Raw genomic sequence first — 16,409 nt, 5'->3', positions numbered from 1 at the left:
AAAGATGATTATAAGATGATCAGATAAAATTATAATCTTATAAAATAAATAAAGATATCCAAAAACAACAAATTTTTCAAATAAACATGACCAGCAATATATAAATTTTAAGACACATTTTGCAAGATACTCCCTCCGTTTTTAAATATAACTCGCTTGCTTTTTTGACACACAATTCTAAATCCTTTGAACGGATAGTTAAAATCATTATTTTTAATTTTTTTTTTCTGAATTATAATATTAATCATATATTTTTATTCAGAAAAAAATTTGAAAAATAATAATTTTAATTATGCGGTTAATACACTTAGAAGTGTCCTATATTTTAAAACCGAGAGAATATGAAACTTGGAAAATACATATATTGGAAACTACAAATCCCGAACCGCATTTAACTAGTTCGCGTGTCAAACATAAGACGCACGCAGACGCAGGCAAATAAGAAAGAAAGAGAAGGCAAACATTTCTCGTTGAAACACCTCCACACAAAAGAATCTTGCTCAAACATCTCCACCCACCTCCTCCCTCTTCTTTTCTCAGATTCAGCGACAACAACAGAAGCCCCCGTAAAACATCAAACAAGACACGACAAGCCGCTACTGTTGTGTTGTGTTGTGTTTTCCAAGACAACCATGTCTTCTTCATCCAGATCGTTGATTAATCGCGCGGTTCCGTTTATTACATCTCGAATTCGTGAGAATAGTCGATTGATGATAATTAGTAGAAGAGGAAGATGTTATTCATCTTCTTCCACCGAGCCTCTGTCTGAACCTCAATCATCATCCTCCTCCGAATCTATTCAGATGACAGATAATTTTGTTAGGGTATGAATTTATTTATTTTTTGCTGAAATTTTGATTGTATTTTTTATTATTCGATTCCTAATTGTGGTGTTATGCTTCTTTGGTTTATTCGGCTTTGCGAATGATAGGATTGTTTTTGGATTAATATAATTCAGGTTGTCTATATTATGTGTAAATGAACTTATGTAATGTTTATGTGTCTTAACTTAAATTATTGATCTTCTTTGTACTCTCCCCTTGAATAATCAGAAGTCGGAACAATTTTGAATATATCCTGGCTGAAGTAGAAACATATATGTACAATCTTACTCTATCAAATTAGGTTTAATGTAGCTCAATGTAACATTATTAGGTGCTTACAGGTACAACTTATAAGTCCTTGTTAGTGCGTTGATATGCAATATTCCCGGACTCTATATTTTCGTTGTCACAAACGAGTATTGTCCATAGGACATAGGTGTGGCTAGGATATCTGAGCTGGGTCCATTTGGTACCAAACACTTCACTCTCTAGCAGTTAGCAGTCCATCTGTTTGAGATAAAGCCGCATGGTATTATGCATATTATCTAATAAATGTAATATATTTAATTTATACTTTAAAAGTGTTTAAAATATCTAAGATTGTATAAATTCGTGTGTGCTATAAGGTAGAATAACTATTCCTGTACCAGTGTCCAAATTTTGATTTATATCCACAATCCTAATATCTTCAAAATTGAGAATTTGACGCTTAAATCCACTCTCCCCCATAGTCGAGACCACAATAATATTGGTCAGCCACTAGAATAGATTGAGAAAACTAGTGCCTAAAGCTTGGTTGGATTTATCAAAAAACATTTTGAACATACAATAGTAATTTTTGATAGCAGAACGACTTGTATTGAATTTCAAATGTCATTTAAATTTAACTAATTAGGCAATCATTTGCTACAATATGATTGACTTTAAGATTGCTTACAGAGGATGAAAGAATTACAAGTAGACGAAGACAAAGAGAAAATGCTTCGGTTAAGCATAGAAGCTGGTGGATGTTCCGGGTTCCAATATAATTTCACGCTTGATGATAAGACTACTTCAGATGACAGGTTATCTCAGTTATCTGGTTATCTTACGAACGTTTTACTCTCATAAATGAGCTCAGTGTAACCAATTTAAGCTTTATCCTCTCCATAAATTGACCTAAATCATTATCTATTGCGTTTCAATTGTTTTATTCATCTCAAGTTTATTTAATTTCTTATCTCGTTAGGATATTTGAGAGGGACGGTGTTAAACTGGTGGTAGACAAAATTTCATATGACTTTGTAAAAGGCTCGACTGTTGATTATGTGGAGGAACTGATACGTTCTGCATTTCAGGTAACTTAAATGTCTTAAATGTTCATGTCAAACATCATCTCTTTCATCTGCAGATCTGGATGTCTCATTACTATATATGTATATTGCTGGTGGATAGCCTGTGAATTAAATTTTCATCTATTGCATTTACTGCAAAATGGTGTGATCACTTCCAACTTCCAAGTGATTAATAATATTGATAATGGAGAGCATTGACGTTTTAAAATCTGTACTAGCAGTCCACTTTTCTGCATCAATTTTGGTATTGGCTCTTCATTACTTTTAAAGACACAGAAATTTATTAAATATATTTTTTACTATTTGAATATTTACTTGATAAAGATGATATATAGTTTGGCATTTTCTTATAATTTGTGAGGCTGATTCTCTCATATTCTGTGAGTATAGTAGAGCATTGGGATTTCACTTTAGAGCTTATCAAGCTAATTACAGTTACCTGTCCTCTAAGCCTTAGTTTCCCTACAAGTATTTAAGCCCAAATATTTCGCATGTGCCCCGTATAATGTTCCTTCAATCAAATTCCATTAAACTGGCCTGCAGCATATTAAATACATTAGCCCGATTTAGCTTACAGAGTGTAAGATCTAATATTGTCTAGGTGGATAACTTTTAGGAACTGGTATTTATGGGTTTATATATGAAAATGATGTTTATCTAGGGATCAAATATGAAGTAAGAACTGGACAAATCTTGAGGTAAGGAAATTAGTCCCAGAATTATGAATAAAGAAGTTCATATCTTTGAGCAGATTCTAGTATAAGGATCTGGTCCTAAACTTTCTGCGGTGAATGCTGCAATGTAGTGGCAATCTCAGACCTAAAATTGTGTTATCTTTCCAAATTTCCTAGAAGCCTTTCTCCATATTCCCAGGCCTTCTATTTTTAAGAACAAGCTAGAACTCTCTAGGTATATTAGTAGTCCAATACCTTGCTATAATAAGTTTCAACGCAACAAAGGTTGTTCGCAGAACTAAAAACAACAGAATGGTGTGGAATTAGACATGAGCTGTTTAAGCTTGCGCTTTTATATTAAAACATAAAACCTTGCCATTGTAGTTTTTTATTAGTGTATAATATTTGGGTTTGGTTGTGTGTGGGAGATGTCCAGGTCAATTATTTTATAATGACAGGAAAAATATTAATATCCTTCCTGCATGTTATCTTGATGGGTCAAGTTAAAACAGATTTTAGCATTTGATATGTGTGTATATGTTTACCCATAAGGCTCTACGCAGAACATTCTAAAGCTTGAGGAGCTAAGAAATAAACAATAACAACCACTAGATTTGGATCTATTTAAATCAAAATGTTAAAACAATAAGTTATGTCACTTTTATAATTACTGTAGATAATAAACACTATTTTAATCTGTTGTTCCTATGCTGAATTAAAATGTTTTACTCCTGTAATTAATACATTGCTGCAAATCACTCTGTCATTACTGTGATTTTTTCATATACGATTCTTTAAAATCTCCAATTATCAAAATATATTAAGCAACTTATGATGTAATTTTAAATACAGATTTACAAACCACTTTTAACCATCGATGTTCCTGCAAACTAACTGTCTTATAAGCTAGGATTTTGGAGTGAATTGTATGAATCAATATTGTTGCTGTTGCTTTTCGAAAAAACTAGATGAATTTGTCCGAGACTAAATGATTATTTTAGTCAAGATTTTAAAAGATTTGTGAAATGTGAAATGGCTCAGTTATCAATGGTTCGGCATATCAATTGTGCTAAAAAGGCTAGGGTTTAAGGACGGATTGTAGAACTGGAGATATTTGAACTGAATTTAAATTAATATATTGGATAAGATGGTTAAGTATAAGGACTTGATAGAATGTTTATCTCGATATATATGCAGCATTATAATCGACAAAAGATGAGCTAGCATATTCTTAAAACGTATAATTGGAATATTTTTTTGCTTTTCTGTGTTGAAGATTGCAGGGCCACTAATTATGCAAGTCAATGTAACTGCAAGTTTGCATTAGTTAAAAAGATATGGATATGTGGTGAAAATGATATTGTGCTAATATTCTTGTGTGTGTATCATTTCTAGTTCCCATTTGAACCTAAGGCTATGTACAATGCATGTAATATTCTTTTCTGTTGGCAAGACTTAATCGAAGTAAGAACAAAAGGGTTTTTATGCAAACCTGTATGGTACCTTGGTATATGATAGATGAATGTTATCTTGGTATGTGCAGGTGGCATCAAATCCAAGTGCAGTTGGTGGATGTAGCTGTAAAAGTTCCTTCATGATAGGATAAAGTGTTGTTATCGATACAAAAAAAAAAAGCAACTATTTTTAAGAGCATAATAGTTGAAATATCATTGGCTGGCTTCACTTGTACGAAAGCCTTGCCATATTTATTTGATAAGTTAATTGTTAAACATTGCGCTCAGTGTAAGGAGATACAGAGTAACCTGGGTGTGTACAATTTTTGGGAACTTATAATTCCTATATCTTATAGTTAACTTGGTATAGTGTGTAAAATTTGATGTCATAACTGGTAGTCTATTTCTAACACCTGATCCATAATGATAAACAATTTTACTCTGTATATTAATTTCAGTCCGAACCGGTTCCATATGTTCTCCAATATTGTTTAGCCGGCAATTTAGTTGGGTCTGTTGTGGGTATTCTCTGATGATGTTTCACCGGCATTGGCTGCTAGTCGTGCCTGCAAATCAATATCTCCATGGACAGTGCCTGCAAATCAATGAAGAGAAATGGAGAGAAAAAACATCTGATATTGCATAACCCTGGTTTGTCATCATCAAACTCTTTTGTGCTCATCAATCACTGACTTATTTCTCACGCTAGTTGCAGTGAAGTTTTGAGAAGTTGCCGGAACTTGAAACAAGTCTATGACTGACTATATCTTCATATTCATTACGGCTGAATGTGTTTGGTCTTTGGTGTTTTCGCAGGTGGGGATGGGTCTAACAGTCCAAGATTGGACCGGACCTGTAAAAATTCAGACCGAATTAGATTCCATATATATAATATATTTTAATTATATAACTCCTTAATTCACCTATTTTAAAGGTAAAAAAAATAAAAATCCATCATATATAAGTTATGTTTAGTGAAGGAATAATAAAATAATTGAATAAGAAATATTAATATAATTAGTTAAATTATTTATTCTATGTCATACATTAATAAATCAAAATTCACATTGTTTTTATCGAAGGAATATAAGATGTATAATTATTCTTAAATTTGTATTAACTCAAAAATAAATAGTTTATTTCTTTAAAATAAAACTAATACTACATAAAAATAAAAATTAAATATAAATATCATGCAATCAGTCCAAACTGGTCCGGTCCAAACTTCGATCTGAAACGATAATGTTTTGGACCTTTGTGAAGCACTGAATATAACTAGTACTATAATGGATTGGGCACTATGTGAATCGTTATCATTTTTAAATTTTTGTGTAAATGTAAAATAAAAAATCCGAATCAATGATTCTTAATTTTTTGTGTCGATGTAAAATAAAATATCTAAATTAATGATTCTTAACTTTTTTGTGACAGACGATCCATCAATATTGTTGTACATGAATTAGCTCGTAGTATTTTTTTTTAACAAGGATAATAAAATTCAATAATAAAATGTCATACGGCATCTACATACATAATCAAAATTGAACAAACGCGTAATAATATCGCTGTTGAATCATTCCGTCTTAGATAGGCAACCAAACGATTTTTTGAAGAGATATATACATATTGTAATTCTCCAATTGTTGTTCTAAGCAATCGACCATAGATGTATCATTATAATAACCTTCATCATCGAATCAATACCATCAAAATCCTCCGGATCTAGAATCTCAGACATGATGAACAGTAAAGAAAATCAAAATCAAACTCTCACACAAGGAGAGACCAATCAAACCCCAAATAAATTGGGAACTTATTGAACAAAAGCAAAAGATGAACAAAGATCGCTAAAAGAAAAAAAAATTGGGGCTTTCACCGGTAAAAGCCGATGGAAGCCCCTCAGATTACAGAGACGGCTACTTCAAGAATAGAGAGAAAAGAGAGAATAGGGTTTTGAGATTGGATATTCAATAAAGTTATGTTCCTATCGATGTAGGTAGAGTCTTTTTTTTTTGAAAAAGGAAAATAATTCAATAATGAAAAGCCATACGGCATCTACAGATATAATCGAAATTGAACAAACGCAGAATCATATCGCCGTTGAATCCTTCCTTCTTCGGTAGGCAACCAAGCGATTTTTTGAAGAGATATATACATGCTGTAATACTCTCAATATTGTTTTGAGCAATCGACCATAAATGCATCACCATACAAACCTTTATCATTGAATCAGCATCATGAAAATCCCGCAGATCTGTAATCCCGGACATGATGAACACACAAAACCCAAACAAAAATCAAACTCTCACAGAAGGAGAGACCAAACAAAACCCAAATAAATTGGGAACTTATTGAAGAAAACAAGAGATTAATTAATAGTAAGAAAAGAAGACAATATTGGGGCTTTCCACCGGTGAAATCCGATGGAAGCCCCTCAGATAAAAGAGACGACGACTACTTCAAGGTGAGAGAAATTTAGGGTTTTGTATGTAGGTAGAGTCTTTTTTTTTTTTTTTGATAATGAGAATGAATCTCAACAAAAATGATCCGGCAATTCACCGTGATAATTCTTTCATTCAAGAAAGCTTATCATCTAACCATCGGACATGCAAGATGACCGGGGAAATTTAGATAATAAAACTTTAATGTCCGAAAAGAAAAACCCGTCTTCTTCCAAGCATCCTGAAATTATAAACAAAGGAAACAAGGAGAATATAAGTCTATATATATATATATAACTGATTATATATATATTATTAAAAAATAAAGGATAATATATCCAATAACTAATAAAAATTAACATCATGTGATAATCATTCAACTAGTGAAAAAGGAAATTAAGTAAAGTCTCAACCAAAGATGGATCTTTGGTGAGACACTAATGAAAAAGATAATATACCGAAAATATAATATAACAATTATTAACAAGCCAACAAAGTGGCACATAATTGCAGCCAACAAAGTGGCACATAAATGCCTCTTACAAGCCAAAAATAAGCCATCAATCATGGCCACCCATAAATGGTACAAAATTAGCCATCAATAGATGCACAATTAACGTACGAACTCATTAAATGACGACGACTACTTCAAGGTGAGAGAAATTTAGGGTTTTGTATGTAGGTAGAGTCTTAGTTTGTGTTAACGTGAAAGGAATGAAATGGAGAGAGAAAGAAATAAATTTTGTACTCTAAAATGGTGTTAATAAAAAAAATGTATATACTAATTTTCATTCTATCAATCATTCCAATCTTACTATTTTTGAAGAAATGTTCATTCCATTTTTCCATCAGATTTTTTCACAATCTTTCTCACAAAAAATTTAACTACATTCATATTTTGTCACTATTATTTCATACTTTCTTCTTTCTCCTTAAAACTTTTATATAATTTTTTATTCAATTCTCCCCTCGTCCCTTTCCATGGAAGGAACACGGCTTTAGAAAGTGATTTAATTCAATGAAATTTTCTTGTTCTTAAAAAAAAGAACTTACTTTTATAATGAGAATAATACCTTATTTAATAATTTTTATAATAATTTTAAATATAATAAATTATTATTTAAAAGATATAATTTCCTTTTTTTTTTTTTTACGAAATTTAAAAGATATAATTAAGTTAACAGCCAACAAATAGCGTGGCCGCCACAGGCAACTCGCTAGTCCTGTAAAGAAACCTGGTCAGGGGTCACACCATCCAAAAACCAAGAACAATTAGGTTTATAGTAACTCTTAACATAATGGCATCAGTTTCAGAAGACAACCTAGAACTCCAGGAGATTCAGAAGCTCGAAGGCCACACAGACAGAGTGTGGGGCCTCGCCTGGAACCCCACTTCCGGCGCCGACGGCGTGCCCGCCGTTCTTGCTTCTTGTAGCGGCGACAAAACCGTGAAAATCTGGCAAAAAAGCCCCTCCACTAGCTCTTTTCACCTCAAGGTGCTTGATTCTTTAATACCCAACTAAATCTTTTTGTCTGAATTAATGTCTATTCATGGTTCAGATTGTATCGAGTTGTAATTGAACTTGGTTTTGTGTAATTGCGGGATGAATGGATTTTTCGGGCTATGCATTGTTTGGTAGCTGGAGGTAGTTAATTACTGTTGGCATAGACATTAATTAGTAAAAGTTATAAAGATTGAATTTTTATGTGGTAAATTGTTTTTTGGCTGTTTGTCTTTCTTTCCGGGGAGCTATGGAATTTGGATCAGTAATTTCAGGGCTACTGGTTTTATTGGATAACAATGATTCTTTGATCAGTGATCATAGTAGGAATTTTATTCCATTAGTTTTATGTCGCAATGGTTTAGTAGAATAATAGGATTAGATGATTTGCCGCTAGTCCAAAATCGTTGCAAGTCAAACTTACTGTTTTGTGGTTGAGGCCAGGGGAGTATATTTTCTATTTTAGGACCTCGGTTTTAAGACTTCATTTGTCGAATATAGTTGCAGTTGATATAGGAATGTAAATGTTTAGGTTTTACTGTTAAAGCTCATTGATTTAGTTGTTGGGAGAGGGTGGTGTGTGAGAAGGTTAGAATAGCTTTCATCCCTACAGCACATGCTTATCACCGGAAGCATTTTAAATTTTGAAATAGTTTGTTTTGCTTTACTTTTTCTATATAAAACATAACCTCTTATCCGTTCTGCATTTGATGTGCCACTTCAATACATAGACCAAAGTGTTAATCTTATAGTATCAAACATTCAGCGGACAAAATCAAGATCTGCTTTCTATCTATTTTTTCCATAATTAAAATGATTTGGGTTCTTACTTGTCATTGTGTCTTGTTATATCTCTTAAACCTTATATATTCATATACGTGTACACTGAGGATTGCAAAATAATGTTATTATTTGCCAGTCAGTGGTGTACTTTGTTTTGTAATGTTACATCCATGAATTTTGCAGGCAACTATTGAAGAGACTCATACTAGAACTGTTAGATCATGTTCCTGGTCACCATCTGGTAAATTATTAGCAACTGCAAGCTTTGATGCTACCACTGCCATCTGGGAACAGGTTGGGGATGACTTTGAATGCTTGGCCACCTTGGAGGTATTATTAGTGGCAACTTCATTGTGAAAAATGTTAAAATAATTTGTATAGTCTGTACTTGCATAGGTTGCATGTATTACTACATGTTTTTAGAATTATTGTCAATTGTGACAGGACTCACAAAGATGCTTACGTAAATTTTGATCTTCATACATATACCTTTCCAAAGTAGTGCTGTGGTCATCTTATTGTGTTCATGTGTTTGTACAGGGTCACGAAAATGAAGTTAAAAGTGTTTCATGGAATGCATCCGGCTCCCTCTTAGCTACTTGTAGCAGAGATAAATCAATTTGGATTTGGGAAGCTTTGCCTGGCAATGAATTCGACTGTGTTTCAGTCTTACAGGGGCACACACAAGATGTCAAAATGGTCCTTTGGCACCCTTCCGAGGATATATTATTTTCATGTAGCTATGATAACACTATTAAGGTACATATGATGCGAAATCCTATCCGTGTAGCTGCTTCTGCACTTGTTTTGACTGTAGAGGATGATACCAAGAGTGAAAATAATGAACGCTACTACATGCAGGTTTGGGCTGAAGACGGCGACAGTGACGATTGGCATTGTGTTCAGACTTTGAAAGAAGCAAACAAGTACTACCTAGTCCTTCTTTATCTATATTATACTATTAAGCCGAAACATTAAAAGTTTTGGTGAGTCGGTATTTGAGCCGGTTTATGGGCATGTTATTTTATAACATGTTTTAACAGGTCTCTTTAATTATAACTAAGACATATGTAAATATACTCAATAAAAAATCTGCCGGGCATATATATTACACACACACACACATATGTATGTATGTATTTTGACGGGCTAAACTATTAAAACCTTATTTGAACATGCCCAATAAATATATATTAACCCAGACACGCCTATTAATTTTTAAAACCCTATTTCAATTAAAAAAAAACACATATTATTCCAGTATGAATGTATCTACAAAATCAAGTTAAAAAGTGAAATATAGACAATAAAAAAATATATATATAATCGCACGGGTTATAAGGTAGTTTATATATAAGTTTCCACGTGATTGTATTTTTGTGCTTTAAGTTAAAACCTTAATCGGTTGCTATGCTCATAAGTTTAACACTTAGGAACTGGGACAGTTATGGACCTCTTGTTCCCTCTTGTCATTTTTATGTTAAATTGGAAAATATGAAAACACATGCACCATGCATCTTTAGCAATATCATACCACATTTTGGATTTTGGACTTGATTACATGACCTTGAGGGCATTGGTCTACTACTATGTGACCAAGCAAAATTGTTTGACACTTAAAGAAATTGTTAATTGTGCCGGTGTAGCAACAAGATTTGTAAAAATGTATGATAATAGGTTTTCAACAGTTATAAATGTATGTATGTATGTATACACACACACACTAGCTTATAACCCGTGCCATGCACAGTTGTTCTTTATTGTTTTTCTTATTATATAATAATAATAACAAATAATAATTTTATATAATTTTTATAAATCTAATGTCAATAGTAAATTATAATTTTTAATTAAATTAAAATAAGATATTATCTACATTTTTCATATATTTAGAACTATCTAGGTGCAATATGGAATTTTAGATGATCATACTGTAAATTATGCTTTTTAATATAGCGTGTTACAATTATGCTGTGGTTTTTTGCAGTGGACACTCATCTACAGTATGGTCTATATCTTTTAATGCCACTGGAGATAAAATGGTTACTTCAAGGTATCAACCTTCTAGCATACTCGCACTATCCTTTTTTGATTATATATATACTACTATAGTGCATTCTTGTTTTATTAGAATGGATATATTCATATGTGCGTTGCTAATGTAGCGAGGGTTGTTAACTTTGTAGTGATGATCTTTCCATAAAGGTATGGGGTGCAGACATTGTGAGAGTGCAGTCCGGTGAGGGCTATGCACCTTGGTAAGGAACATGCCTACCTAGAGTCCTGAGTTCTATTTCCTAGAATCACTCAATTTATTCAATTAGTTTGACCTGTAGAATCTAGATTCTATTACATAATTATTGCGCTTTGTATATTTCTATGTTAAGAAGTTAGTTTGTGTTCATAAATTTGTCACTTCAAAATGTTCGTGTTTAATTAGAATTTTTAGTCGACCAGTACTATCAAAAGGCCCAGGGTTTAATTTTTGACAACTAAACCATATAGTACAATGATTGTTTGTTTGAATTTTAGAAGGTTGAGGGCTTCAATATCTGAGAACTACACATAACAACCTTGTATTGATTTGTTAGTGTATGTCACCGACTGCTAACACTGTACTGTATAATCTTGACATAATATTCATTTTTGAAGTATTGGACCCTTGGAAATAATTTTTAGTTGTTCTTGTTTGTATTATATAACTTTTAAGAGTTATAGTCACTTCTTTGATTATGGAATAATAATTACCAAGTGATGATATTTAGCTATAATAGCTATTGCTATATTTTAGCATCAAAAATTGATTATAGTTTAGCAATTATAGTTCAACACATTATTTTTTGTGCTAAAATTGCACCGTGACTCCAATGCAAGGTTCTAAATGTAACTATATTTTCCATTTATGACTACATGTTTTGTTCTGGTATTCTCTTTAACAATTTGCATTTCTTTGTATCGCATTTTGGGTGATATGGCAAATATAGTACCATCTATATTTTGTTCTATATATAGCACCAACTATAGAGCACAGTGTGTTGGATTGATAAATATTGTTTTTGTTGTCATAATATAGATATAGCACCATGTTCAGCACACCGTTGGACATACTAACAAGTTAGATATGGCCTTGAAATAAAACTATATTGGATTGAATAAAAACTGATTGTTTTACAGATTTTGGGATGCAAAGTTTCACTTGTAATGGTCTACACGAATGCTGATCAAATATCTGTATTTCGGTGTTTCAGGAAACACCTTTGCACTCTATCTGGCTATCATGATCGAACAGTTTTCTCAGTCCATTGGTCAAGGTAATGTTAATATATCACAGACACATATTTACTCCATAAACTTTTTGCTTTATGTGTGTTATAATGAACATGTTAATTTTGACTTCAGCAATACAGTTATGTGCTTCCTTTCAAGGCTACACCCTCTAACCTGCACAAAAGAATATTTATAAAGAAAATTTTATAATGTAATGAAATGAATATATAAGATTTGCAGGTTCATAAATAATACTGTCTGGTTCAGATTTGGTGTCATGGTCTAAGTTGCAGTATGTTGTATGTATTTTGATACATCCTACATGTAAGATTAACAGCTAATAATGCCTGTTTTCATACTTCGTTTTCGAATTGGAGCTGCCTGAATTATAGAACATAGTTTAGATCCATGACTTCTAAAATGGGAAAAAAATGCAAGTTTTTGGTTTAAATGTAAATGCTTGCTAGTAGGTAATTTTTTTTGGATCTCAGTAACTTTAACAGTCCATCTCTTTTAAAATTTCTGTCTTCATTTGTTTCTTCCACATACAATGACAGAGAAGGAATAATTTCTAGTGGAGCAGCAGATGATGCTATTCGTTTATTTGTTGAGAATCAGGATGACTTGGTATGTTTATATTTCTATTTTATTTCTGTCGGTTTTGCTTTCAATAATAAAGTTTACTGCTAGAATGATTCCTATTTTTTTTGTGTACATCGTGGTAACATTGCCCCCTTTTTCCTTGGTGATATAAATAACTTTATATTAACACTATAGAAGGTTCGTGTTTTACTTTTTTGGAGCTGGATTTTCATAAAATTTATGGTACTTTGATTCACTGTAATTGTACCTGCTCAGATATTTCTGACCTCTATTTTCCAACAGCCAACCCCCTAAACACCACACTTAGACACACAGAAGGGGAACACTTTATAAGTTAGATCCTTGATTTAAGTACTGATTTCTACCACCACCATTAAGATTTTTTTGGCTATATATTGTCTTCCTTATTGCAATGTTGGCCTGTTCATGCTTCACATCTCATCAGAACTGCTACCCTGCTACTTAGCAATAACCCTTTTTCGATGTGTCTTTATGTTAATGCGCCTTATTTTTTGAGAGATTAGAATGATTTCCTCTGATTGTACAAAGTCCTAGGATACTTATTGTAGGCTCATGTTTCTTATAATTATAAGCCAGTACCATGGTCTTACCTTGCTTCTGAGTTCAGTTCGAGTTTGGAGGTCCTATGGAAAGAAAACGGAAGGGGATTGATCTTCTGATATTGAGTTTATTAAAGTATTATAGTCTGATTGTCTGAGTATCAAATTGTAAGGGAAACAATATTGAAATTATAAGCCATGTCTTGTTTTTTGTAAAAGGTAAGCAGAGTGTCTTGTCAGCAAATTAGAAGTCAGAACTTGGAATACAAAAGCAATTATGAACACAAATTTGAAATGGGTTATGTGCAAATTAGCTACACTTTTCTTCTTCTTTGCAATGGTTCCTGGTGCAGAATATTAATTAACTAAACATTTACTGCAATTAACTTATGCTGTTTCTGGATGGATTCAGTGGAATTTTGATGGGATATTGTACTATACTACTATTTACTTGTTAAATTTAAAATTTCCATTCCCCCTCTATTTTATTCCTATAAATTTAAGCTAGACCTCAAACTCATTAATTTGAGAATGAAATTTCCATTCTTTTCTCTACTCAGGTCCTTCTCAAACCTCATCATAGAAAATTTGCACTATAATCTTTTCACTCTTCCTCCTACATCTTTTGCTGCTTACCTCTATCTTATTCAACTTTTCATTTTGTTACCACCTCATTCCTTTCCTTCCAACCAAATGGGCTTTAGACTTTATGACGGAGCTGATAAGTCATAAAATGCTGAGTATCAAAGGTCATTCAAACCAATAACATGAAGGCTATTGAAAGTAGTGTTGGTGGTACAGTATAACAAGATAAATCATATATAATCAGCTGTAAGTTTGAATCAATAGTCCTTATTATGAATTTGAGGTTCAAAATTTCTGTGAATATCCTTGAGTTCCACTGACCTCTTTGATGTTTTTGCATTGCATTAGTGCCACAATAGCCATGTGCTTCTTGATTTGCTAAATTATTCAGCCAGCCACTTTTTTCTTGTCAGAGTTGTAGCTGGCCATTAATTGTATTTCAATTTACTATGTATGTACTGTGTAGTGTTGACGGGAAGCTAAACTTCTAGAGTTCTAGTCTCCTTACTCCCGAGTCGTGACACCATAAGCTCTATTGACCGGGGCATCTCAGCCAATTTAATGAGCTTTGCAAGATACATGCAACACAGCCTACAGCTTATGTTCTGCTGATATTTGTTTTACCTGGAGCTCTGTCCGATTTGAACCTTCTTATATCTAGCTGTGCCAACAATTGTGTTGCATGTAGTTGGATAACCGGAATGTGTGTGACAATGAAATGAATTTGTAAAGCAAATTAGAGATGGAATGTATAAGAAATGATATGAGAGTAATTGAGACCACAAGTAGAAAATAGTAAGTTTGGTTGTAAATAGATAGGGAGAGAAGAATGAACATTCTCTTTTAAAAATTAGTGGAACATATGAAGCTCAAATGATTCTGCAGGAAATTACTAAAATTCTATGCATCTAAGTAAGTGGAGCTCAATACTTTGTTATTATAATACATTCATGGCCCAAGTACATATGAATACTCTACTGAAGATACATATATTCCATTCTTCTTGTACATTAGAAACTGTAAGATTCTTGCAAAGCTCAACCTTTTCCTTTACTATTTGCAGAGAACTTTACAGTTGACTGAACACATGCATGTTATCATTGAAGCTCGAATAATAGGCTCTAATACTATAATGACTGTTCTATGATTCCTGATTCAGTCACAGTGTCTAGGAGCAGGCTGTTTGTAATCCTGTTTAGCATTGCATTAGAATAGCTTTTTGTTCCGTTAGTGAAGTTCGATAAACAGGAGATTGATTATTTTGTGCTTTGAACGTATATGAGTCTGTACATGCTCTGGTCTGTTAAGGAGATTATCTTCTCTAGTTTCTGTAATTTAAGTAGAACTGTCCCTATCTTTCCCCTTGTTGAGCAGAAATATAGTAAAAATTGGATATTTCATGACTCTTTTTGTCACAGGGTGATGGACCTATGTATAGATTACTTTCGAAAAAGGAGAAGGCTCATGAACAGGATGTGAACTGTGTGCAGTGGGGTTCCAAGGTAATATGTTTTAAACCATGTATCCACGGTTCTACTAATATATGAATTGAGGTGTATGTCATTTCACAGCCTCGTAAGTCATACCTAGTACTACTAGTTATTCCCTAAATGTAAGATACTTGAGCTATTATATACTTTGTTAGTTAACTCATGTGCCTGAAGATGGTGCGTTCTGCTATAGTTGGATTTGGTTCAACATTAGAAATTCTAGTTCATTAGATTTTGCTATGCAACTCATTTTTCTTCTCAACTCCCTTACTGGTTAAATATATGATATATTTAATACAAGTTTCAAGTACAAATAGTGAAATACACAGTAAGATATATTTTGTTTCATGTTAGCTACATGGAAAGATTGACTGAAAGTTTAGGACCGTGTTAAACATAGTCTTCAATGGTCAACTATACCAAGAATGGGGTTCAAGTTTATATCGATAAATTTAATGATATCAAGTCAATTTGCAGTACTATGAAGAAAGTCTGGTAAGCAATTTCTCTTTAACGTATGTTTCTGTTGGATCTTTCTCAGGAGAGCGGGCTACTTGCCTCTTCAAGTGATGATTGCAGCGTTAAGATATGGAAGTTGGGTCCTCGCCATTAACATATATACACAAAATACAGCCAGCATTAAATGTTGTGCCATATATGTGATTTGCACATTTCAGCAGTATTCTATACTGTGTGATTCATCAAAAGTGAACGGTTGTAATTTTTATGGCAGAACATTATAGTTACCATTGTTTTGTGACAATAAAATAGTGCGGGGTAGGCAGTGCAGTTGTAAGTTTTGATCTTAGCCATGCTAATGAAATTTTGGGTTTCTTCTCCTTGCTATTGTTTCCTCATTTCATACATTGCATAGTTGCATATATCCCTTGAA

At 32.8% G+C, this 16,409-nt stretch overlaps 2 protein-coding genes across 2 annotated transcripts; both read left to right on the top strand.

Annotated features, from left to right (window-relative positions):
* Positions 1-397: 397 nt before the first annotated feature.
* Positions 398-4,651, top strand: LOC108211393 (iron-sulfur assembly protein IscA-like 2, mitochondrial). The gene is made up of 4 exons (XM_017382987.2): positions 398-824; positions 1,764-1,888; positions 2,053-2,161; positions 4,376-4,651. The coding sequence occupies exons 1-4, from the start codon at positions 633-635 to the stop codon at positions 4,436-4,438; spliced, it is 489 nt and encodes a 162-aa protein (XP_017238476.1). The 5' UTR covers positions 398-632; the 3' UTR covers positions 4,439-4,651.
* Positions 4,652-7,931: 3,280 nt separating this feature from the next.
* LOC108215003 (protein CIA1) lies at positions 7,932-16,356 on the top strand. Its single transcript, XM_017387304.2, has 10 exons — positions 7,932-8,223; positions 9,196-9,342; positions 9,553-9,771; positions 9,874-9,938; positions 11,000-11,065; positions 11,199-11,270; positions 12,261-12,323; positions 12,837-12,906; positions 15,446-15,529; positions 16,059-16,356. Exons 1-10 carry the CDS (start codon positions 8,026-8,028, stop codon positions 16,128-16,130), a joined length of 1,056 nt encoding a protein of 351 aa, XP_017242793.1. The 5' UTR covers positions 7,932-8,025; the 3' UTR covers positions 16,131-16,356.
* The last annotated feature ends 53 nt before the right edge of the window (positions 16,357-16,409 follow it).

Source organism: Daucus carota, chromosome 3 (assembly GCF_001625215.2).
Source record: "Daucus carota subsp. sativus chromosome 3, DH1 v3.0, whole genome shotgun sequence".
NCBI lineage: Eukaryota > Viridiplantae > Streptophyta > Magnoliopsida > Apiales > Apiaceae > Daucus > Daucus carota.
Note: the sequence above shows the minus strand (reverse complement) of the source record. Positions and strands in the feature narration are given on the sequence as shown.